Raw genomic sequence first — 9796 nt, 5'->3', positions numbered from 1 at the left:
TCATCTGCGAAAATTATTTCACAGTGGACGCCATTATAAAGGAATGTCGGCACTTTGAGCAAGAGAAGAGCCGGCGGATTGACAGCGAACTTGAAGCCATTGCTTCTGCTCCGGCTCACATTGCTGCAAGTGACACGACCCCACTCACTGCTAACATGGTTCAAGCCATCGTTCTCCAAGAAGTCGCCAGCATAGATATTTCCTCGGTGTGCACTTTACCCAGCAGCTCCACCAAATGCGACGGGGCGAGATCTAGGTTAATAGTATAGCGTCCACAGAGAATCGGCAGCCGAACAAGATGGCTGAGTTGCCTCTCGCGCAAGCGTCTAACGCACAGGCGTCTTCGTCATCTTCGCAATGTGCCACGCTTGCTCCTGTCGATGATGCACCGTAACACCTCTTAGACCCCCCTCACACCAGACAAACGTTGTCCACGTTTCCAGACTCAAACTGTATCACCCTGCTAGTTCGTCGCCGCCGTACCTAGCGCCGTGAAGGCACTTCAGCCGCGGGGAAGTGATGCATAACCCGAACACAAATATTGTTCGGGTTATGCTCGGTGTGTAGCCTTTGCTTTATCATTGTTTCTCTAACCAGCGCCCGAGAGTTCACTCTCTACACATTCGTGGTAAGATTTATCGCATGGTGTTCCCTCGACTGAAGGTGTAGAATGAAATAGACCACTTAAATTATGTAAACGATTTTAATGATATCGAGCAATCGCTGCGGTAGTTCACGGCTGTGTTCAATTGTCTGTATGCCTTCTAGATATGTGTTGAAGCGCAGACTAGGAGCATGCGCAGCTAATCCCTATTTTGTGCCATCCGCGCAGCAATTAAGGCCACGGCGACAAACAGCAGTACGAGGACGGCGAGCAGCACGCGGCGGATGGGGAACAGGCGGCCCACGGTCAGGCGCGGGGGATTCAGGCCGACCGAGGTGATGCACATGTCGGCCAGGAAGTAGGTGGCGTGCTGCAGCGGATAACGCTTGCCCAAGATGGCCGTGAACGCTTCGATCTGCGTGAGAACTTCCATGGTGCCGTCGTGCAAGTCCGACGCGGCCATCGTGATGCCGACGTAGACGCAGTAGAGCGGGAACGCCTCCAGAAGAACGGAGAACACAGCACGCTGCCCAGGAAACTCGCCCAGGTACGCGCCACGGATGTTCGCACACGTGAAGACAGAACACATCGAGTACCAGAGCAGAACGAGGCCGCTGAATGCCGAGTCGAGCTCCTGCGCCGAGCTGGCCTGGTGGAAGTACAGGTCTCGGATCTGGCGCACAGTCTCGGCCGGGTCGTCGTGGTCCGAGTGCTTGAGCGTGAGGATGTAGTGCTTCAGGTGGGCCATGTTTCCGGCAGCAAGCTCCGTCATGAAGCTGTACAGGAAGATGCCGAAGCACGTGGGGCCTGCGTTTCAAATGGAGAGAGCTGTGGCGTTACCAACGCGCTGTAATTCAGGTACACGCTGCATTGAGTTCTGATAAGACCACCACAGGGACACCCAAGACATCAGTGGTGGCTGTCAAGCTCGGAAGAGGATCGGCAGCATCAGACGAGCGTAGCGTCAGAATTACCGTCAGAGAATCTGACGCTACGCTCAGGAACAACACGTGCGAACAGTATAAAAAATATTTTAGGGGCGAAGCTGCTTAAAGCGGCACCCGTTCGTCCCTCGTCGTAGCGCGTAACATGTCTTACGCTTTGACCTGCAAGGTGGTGCCGGTCGGAGATTTCTCCTGTGCGATGTTGAACAATAAAACATTCGCAGCGTGCATGTTAACCAAAAGCCGAATTCTCCAGTCTCTAATTCCCCATTAGCAGCCATTGGCATGTACATTGAGCACTATCTGACAAAAAGGATTGCTACGTTATACTCGCTGGGCGTAACCTCCTTGGTTTTAGAAAGGTTTAGCGAGCGTTGGGCCGCAGTGCCACGAATACAGTGAACTAGTATATACCGTGAACTCAAGGTGGTTAAAGGTGGGAAGTAGACACGAAGCGCAATCCGTAAGAAAGTATTCGTGTGCCACCTCTCGTACAGTCTTTGCAATGTCCGCTGGATGGCGGTGCTTCTATATGGGGAATATATGATGAAAAGATGTGAAATGAATGTACTTGGAGTGTTTAATAGGTGGACGAACGGACACACAGACAGATGCATGGATGGACGCATGAACGGACGCAGGGGCGGATGCACGAACAGACGCACGCACGGACGGGCGGATGGACGCATGGACGGTCACACAGACGGACGCATGGACGAACGGAAGCAAGAACGAATGGATGGACCAATGCTTCGCCCCACACTCTATCATTCACTCCATGGATATGCCAATCTTTAACTTAATTTGATATTTCTCTTTCAGGACAACTCGTTTTATGGAAGTAGGCACTATTATATTTAATCGGGCTTTAGTGAGAGGTCACCTTGTGTTTTATGACGGTGTTGGTAGAATTTTGGCTTTGAATTGTACCTTATTTTCTTTTCGAATGAGGATACTCTGTGTGTACGCCCCTGCACAGGCCGGGCAGTCTAATGATCTTTTTTTCGAAACTTGGTTGTTGTTTTTTTCTAGATGGTCGTCACGTAATTCTAAATGGAGACCTTAACTGTGTGCTAAATACGCGAAGCGATGTACAAGGTCCTGGCTGGGGTTGGTGTGCTTGAAATTCACGTGAGCTGCGACGCCTTGTCCAGCATTTTTCATTGCTGGATGCGTACAATGTCATGCATGGGAATACGTTTGTTTGGACATTACGCCGTGGACCATCCTCCAGTAGACTCGGCTGGGCTTATATTCCACATGCTTTAGAGGCGTTTGTCTCCGACTTACGTGTTCTACCCATCCTACCTTCGGCTGTGTAGGTCTCTGAACATCGTCCGATTCTCTTAGAACTAAAAATTCCGTTTTCTTTTTCGAAGAAACCAAGGCTTCTTGATGTTCGCGTCCTCCAGGACGCGTGCTCTCGGTCAAATTTGTCTCGTGCAATACGGGTGTCCCAGGCTCGCTGCGTCTGGTTCATTTGATTGGGATGCGCTTAAAACAAATAGGCGCCTGCATTGCTTAGTTGAAGGGCGCTAACTTGGTCATCACGTGTCTGAGGAGCTGGCCGATACAGAAATATGTGTGGGATCTGTGTCTACGACAGGAAAGCAAACGAAAATGCTTTTGTTTGTGACGGTATAATTGCGTAATGCTTTAGCATAGCCATGCAATTTTCTTTCGCAGGGTTCGTGGAATACGGTCTTTTCATTTCTAGTCCAGCTAGGTGTGTTAAGTGCCCACCGTCGAATAAACATGATTCTGGGTATCTCTCTTTTTGTCAGGGCTGAGAAGGGCTATACAGGTGCAAATGGCCGGAGCACAATAGGCCAGAAAGATATTTTTGCCTCATAATAACTTGGTCTAACCACACAGTCTCAATTTTCTTCTGTCTGTGAACACCTTAAAGGGCCGTAAACACAGGTTTAGGAATTCTGAGAAGCGAAGAAGAATGCATGCACTAGACGCTCACAAGCTCATCTACCAGGATTCGCAGTGCTACTCGGGCCATAAAGAGGCGAAATGCCAGACTGAACACCGCTTGACTTTCATCTCACGGGCGTGCGCCCCAACATGGTGGAGGGGATAGAATGGTCCTGCGTACGTTAAAGTTCTACGTGACACCACAGAGAAGCACACATAAAAATCGGACACTACTGTAGGGCCCTGCGGCCGAGCTACTTCTCTGCTTTTAGCGTCACGAGTTGCTGGTCAGACCCAGTAATGTCTTCAACATAAATAAAGTAACGAAAAAGTGCTTTTTGATTCTGGGATTTCAACCCTCATGCACTGAAAGTGAGTGCCTTTACCACCAGGCTACACACCCATGCTTCCTCAAAGGAATACGTGTACAGTGCATCTAAACCACATGAATGGGCATCCTTTGAACAAAACAAATGCAAAAAGACAATATTTTCAAGTGAGACTTTACTAATTTTTTGTGGTAAAGCATCAAATGTCCTCAGTGGGAAAGGATGTAGAGAGGATATAGAAAATTCCACAAATCAATAAGTTTCTTCTTTGCAAAAATTTCGTGCCAAACTGGGGTTTTCAATGTCCTCCTGAGGCAGCTATGACATGCCTTGAAAAAGGAGAAGCGAGCATGGGCACGCCATATAGTGGTTGGTCAGACCGTTTTTTGCTCGGCCGCGAAATGGCTCGAGTGGCCACTCTTTATATAGTATATTTCTCTGTGGTGACACTGCGAAGACTGTTCGAGATGACGTGTAATTTTTGAAATCTGCTGCCTGAATAGAATAATGAAGGCTGAAAAAAATTTTAAAGCACACATATGAAATCTATGTGCGTTATTTTTTTTAACTTCGTATCGAGCGAGATGCGAGACTAAGCTGCCTCCATTTTGTTTGCGTTGGTGTTCTCGCCGTTCTTGCATTGTGCCGGTGCGGTGCCAGCATTCACAACGCTTGGCATGTTTTTGGAGGAGTTTCAGCGGTTACGTGATCCATGTCAGCCTCTCCAAACGTGCGTGCATAGAGGGATCCATCCCACAGAAACGGGCAGTACAATACAGAGAACGTCGACACGACTGAACAACACTTGCGTGCACGGCCTGGCATGGTCATCATCATACGAATGAACCTTACGCGCGCATGACGTGCTGATGCGTCCGTGTCGTATGATCCTCCAGCTCCGAGTTGCTCTGATACCAAATAAGACAGAGAAGATTTGGGCTTGCGAAATCTACATGGAGTGTGTGGCGAAGGTTTTAAGCTCACATCCTCACACATTGCTTTCGCAGCTTGTAATGAATCAATTAAAAAATCTAGTGATACAAAGATTTTTATTGTGCGCGCAACAACTTCCACTGTCTAAGTAAAATGGCTCATGTGACCTAGTGAAGCGCCATTTCAGAAGTAAATGACAGATAAAACAAAAACTACATGAATATTGTTTTACTTATCTACACTTTACTTTCCCCGGTGACTCCATGGTTCCGCATTCATTCTTCATCGCCCTGCCGCTCCACCGAAGCACCTCCTGCACCCTACGAAAGCGAGCAGACGCCGGAGAGATGCCGAGCTAAGGACGCAAACATGTGTAGAGGCTAATCGACCTTCCTATTGGCTAAAAAGCCTTGTAAGCTTGACAATGCTGAAAGTAACTGATGAGATGGAGTATAGGTTACACCCCAGAGTGTTCCTAAAGCTCAATTTTGCCGGATAACATGAATACCGGACTTGAGCGATACTTGAAAGCAAAACTTGAATTTAAATAGGATTTACATAGGCACCAATTTAGAAAACAGGCATTTTGTAGGCACTTATAGAAATTTAGGCACGAACATCCAAAATAGGCATTTATAGGCACTATAAAAACGCTCTAAAAGCTTCTCTTATTCTCCAATTTGTGCTCGCATGTTGAAATGGCACGATAAGAAAGCAAGAAAGAAAATATGCATTCGCCTATATTCCGATCTCAAGTGATTAGTATAATCAAAGTTAAAACATAGCTGATGCGGCTTTCACTTCGAAGCAGACCAAGCAGATGAGTAAAAGCTGGAAGAAGCTATAGCTGGAAGAAGCTATATGTGATCACAAGCTCCTCTTTGGCTACAGCCTTGCACAAGTAGTGCAAGATGCCAAAATTATTTTATCCTCGTCAGTCACAAACTATGATGCGCTGTCAGAAACGTGTTGAATTTGCGTGGCACAACTGCCAGGCCTTCAGTATAACATTTAAACTAACAAACTGAAAGAAAGCGTTGTGTCGCGTGAGTTTTAGTAATTATGCCCAATTAGTCTGTAAGTAATTGTCTAATTATTCTGCCACCAGTCACCTTCAGTACTTGCATAAAAAGAATCTGTTATTAGGCTTGAAATACACTGTTTTTTGGCTGCATTCGTTTTGAGCGAAGAAAAAAAAACATTTTCAGATCGGTCTTGGAATGCTTCACGTCGAGCAGTCGTCGAGCATTGTAGTACATTCAGCAAAGTCTTTCTCTGCAGCAATACACAACCTATTGATGTTAAATATTCGCCAGTTGTCCACTGAGGAGGCCTGCTCGAATGTGCACACTATGTTTCAAGTTATTTTATCAAACACACCGTGCGTGACGTGCCATTGAAGTGTGTGTCTCTATTGGTACACACCGTGACCGAAAGGAATATATGCAAAGGAACTGCTGCATAGCGTCCACAGCATCAAACGCTTGACAGTCACACAGGAACCATGAGAGTAACGAGCTGAACTGGGGCCTTCTGCGAATCAACGAGTTTGCATATGAGTTCACGCGTCAATCAATTTGATTGGTGGACGCCCGCGGTGTAGATTGGGTCTGCCCACCACTTTTGCTTTTGCCGAGGAGGAGCAGTGCTCCCGCCGCAACGCCAGAGAGCGGCACGATTAATCTATGAGCTTTATCGCGCATACTGTGCGCCCACTCATACAAAAGCAAAAGTTATCTATACATGTATCGCATTCATATTTACCGCCATTCACAGCTGCGTTGCCACCATGATGCAAGTGCCCTTGATGACAACCTGTCCTTATTTTATCTGCAATATTACATAGAAGCGAAACGAGAATCACGAGAGTGCTGCGTGTGCTGCTTTAGAGCGTGGGAATCGCCATGATACAGGCGGAACAAAATGATTGATTTGTGGGGTTTAACGTCCCAAAACAACTATTTTGATTATGAGAGATGCCGTAGTGGAGGGCTCCGGAAATTTTGACCACCTGGGTTTCTTTAACGTGCACCCAAATCTGAGTACACGGGCCTACAACATTTCCGCCTCCATCGGAAATGCAGCCGCCACAGCCGGGATTTGATCCCGCAACCTGTGGGTCAGCAGCAGAGTACCTTAGCCACTAGACCACCGTGGCGGGGCGCAGGCGGAACAAGAGAACTTGCCCCAAAGAGGACAAACGTCCACGAACAAGCCTCTGGGAGGCAAGTGTAGAGTTTGCAAAAAGATAGTTCGACAATCAAGCTGACGGTCCTGCACTGCTGAAGTGCTGATTGAGGGGCGACGCTGATGTATCAACACGCGGTGTTTCTTGGGTAACCAGTGCAAATGCCCAAGATGCACTTATGACGCCACGCGCATTCTTGTAGCCATTTTTTTATCAGCACTGCTATCACGCGCTCCGCACTGTATCGGTGCCATAGCCACCGATACAGTGCGGAGCGCGTGACAAGCTCGGACCATCCTGCGTAGCACCCTAGAATTCGAGTTTAACAGGGAGCTTTACTACAGGGTACGGAAATACTTGCGTAAGCATTTTCCGCTGCTGCGCATGCGTCGTATGCTATAGCCTCTTGCAGGCCCACTTTAAGGGACGAAAATAGCTTGCGCACACGACGTACGCTATCTTGCGTACCCTATTCTGAAGCTGCCTTAAAGGTGCATCGTAAATAATGATTGATATTTGGGGTTTAACGCGCCAAAATACATCATGAACAAATTTTCTTAGTCAAATTCGCTCGCACTTTTTTAGTCGTTTGATTTTAGTAAAGCAGATCTGAATAATAGTCAACCTACAATTGTGTAAGTACGGTGCATACACTCAGTAATACCTACACTGACTGCGTTTTCTTTCACATTTCACGCGTACATAGATGCAAATGCATTCGGAAATGTGTGCTATACATAATATAAGTATCGCCGAGAAATGTTTTTTTTTGTTTCGTACTCCCACAGTGACGAGCAGCGGGCGACCGAATAGCCGACTCTCTGGATCAGCAGAACGGTGACTCGCCAGTGGGACGTAGCCAAAGGGTTGATCTTCCACATACATAACTCGGAATGTGCCAGTTGACACATTTGGATGACTTTACCATGGTGGACCTTCTGGATGTATACACTTTTCCCGTAGGGCTCTGTGCCCCCACGGGGCCTTCTGCGAATGCTTGGAAAAGTTCTATAGGCATGTGTCGAAATAGTTCAGATAGCAACTATGGGCAAGAGGAGGTAAACAGGGTGTATCGACATATTGAACTGTTGTTCTCGAAATCGTATTTTTTCTGACAAACATGCTGTTCCTGGGTGACTTCTTGCATTTTCTGTTTCAGCGGACGCACTTGCTTACGGCTTAGAAGCTATGCTTTTGCTGATGCTCCTTTTAGTTATTTTGTAGTTTCCCACCAACACCCGCAAACCATTTTCCCTTTTTTCGTTCTTGTCAGATAATCTTATAGATGATTCTCCCGACGCTTCCACCAAAAAGTGGCCATTGTCGAGCGAATCGAGGACAGCGTAATACACTTACCCAATATAAATAGCCAGCGAAGGAAGGCATCCAGGCGCAAAAACCCTTCCATAACAGTGTCTGGGGCGAATGTTGTGTTGACCAGCAGCGGAGATCGAGAGAAGAAGGCGTATATCTTGGCATCCTCCTCGATGCCGTTGGCGGCAAAGTCGAAGGCGTTGGCCAGAATGAATGCCCATATGAGCATGATGATCAGGGTGGACTTGAGTCGGGCAACGGTCTTGGGGCGCGTCCGCCATGGTATGAAGTTGGTTCGATAGAAGGCGGCCAGCTGCCTGACGCTGGACCCCTTGGCAATGGCGGTAGTCGCTGTGAGTGCCCCACTGATGGCAGCCATTAGCCATTTGGTGTACATCCAGCCCGAAAGACCGTACAAGTAGCTCACAGCATGCTCCAGCAGAAACAGGCTCGTCATAAGGATGGTGAGAACTGAGAGGGAGATGTTGAGCACCCGCACGGGCAGCGACACCGTGTACGTGCTCGTGTCGTCCACGTGGATGCCGAACATGGCGAGACAGTAAGAGGCCACACGGAACGGGTCCGAGCTGGTGTTTCGCAGTCTCGCCGGTGGGTTCATTCCGTTGGCTGCTCCAGTTCGCTTAAAGAGGTCAGTGGTCATGTCTTATTTGCAGTCACGGCACACAGCCTGCGTTAAACAAAACGATGCATCTTTTGCAGGAATTTAGGATTCAGAAAATAGCATGTATTTTTTTACACTGCTCCTAAGTTGTTTTCTTCTGCTTTTAAATATCACGCTCAGCCTAAATGTGAAGTTCTAGGTAAAGTTGAAGCTTGATCGAACGAAACACAACTTTTATAAAGTTCCCGATCTAACAAACATCCATTCCTCGTCAAATACCTGCAGAATTTAATGCCGCCACGAATTGAATTAACAAAGCAATCTAGTTTTCAGATATAAGTTAATCAAGTTGTTCATGAAGCAACTGAGTGAAAAAGCAGTCTTGTAATTGCAACGGGTTTTTCTTCGTATGGTCTAACCCTACCACATTACAACATCTAGGTGTCATAAGTACGGCTTGATCTCTACGTTAACGAGCATTCACGCCACGCCAATGTACGGAAAAGCGGACTCGGCAGCCCGTAGACTTCTTACGCATCGAATGGTACCAGCGGCAGCAGTGGTTTCTTTCAATATTTCATGATTGATGCGACATATACCACCAATCATCGCCTCCAATCTTTCTCTCTCAGCCAGTTCACAAAGTCATTGTATTGATCTGTATATCGGGGGGCTGGTCATAACTCCACGTGACCTGGCCTGTATCACCCTGGAAGTGTGGATGTTATGTCTGGGTCACCATCACGAAATTTACAGACACGCAAGCGTTAATTGTCAACGGAAACAATGTCGTGATAGCTTTTGGGTGCCACTACGTTACAATTTTTTATTTCGATGGGCCAAGAAATTCTTTTCTTGCTTTTAAAGAATTTTTATTCAACGAAGTAGTTCAACTATCTTCATGACCTCGTTAAATAGAATTCAACAGTAATTTCAATG

The 9796-nt window shown here is 47.2% G+C and overlaps 1 protein-coding gene across 1 annotated transcript; it reads right to left on the bottom strand.

The window, feature by feature from the left end:
* Window positions 1–689: 689 nt before the first annotated feature.
* Window positions 690–8915, bottom strand: LOC142802732 (uncharacterized). The gene is made up of 2 exons (XM_075887758.1): window positions 8278–8915; window positions 690–1411 (listed from the first exon to the last, which is right to left on the bottom strand). The coding sequence occupies exons 1-2, from the start codon at window positions 8894–8896 to the stop codon at window positions 804–806; spliced, it is 1227 nt and encodes a 408-aa protein (XP_075743873.1). The 5' UTR covers window positions 8897–8915; the 3' UTR covers window positions 690–803.
* Window positions 8916–9796: the final 881 nt, after the last annotated feature.

This window comes from Rhipicephalus microplus, chromosome 3 (genome assembly GCF_043290135.1).
Source record: "Rhipicephalus microplus isolate Deutch F79 chromosome 3, USDA_Rmic, whole genome shotgun sequence".
Classification (NCBI taxonomy): Eukaryota; Metazoa; Arthropoda; class Arachnida; order Ixodida; family Ixodidae; genus Rhipicephalus; species Rhipicephalus microplus.
Note: the sequence above shows the minus strand (reverse complement) of the source record. Positions and strands in the feature narration are given on the sequence as shown.

Bases quoted from the DNA above. Each gene is read 5' to 3' on its own strand.
- LOC142802732 (XM_075887758.1), bottom strand. From the start codon at position 8,896: ATGACCACTGACCTCTTTAAGCGAACTGGAGCAGCCAACGGAATGAAC. The intron at 1,412-8,277 runs GTAAGTGTATTA...TTTGAAACGCAG, and splicing joins TCGCTGGCTATTTATATTGG to GCCCCACGTGCTTCGGCATC.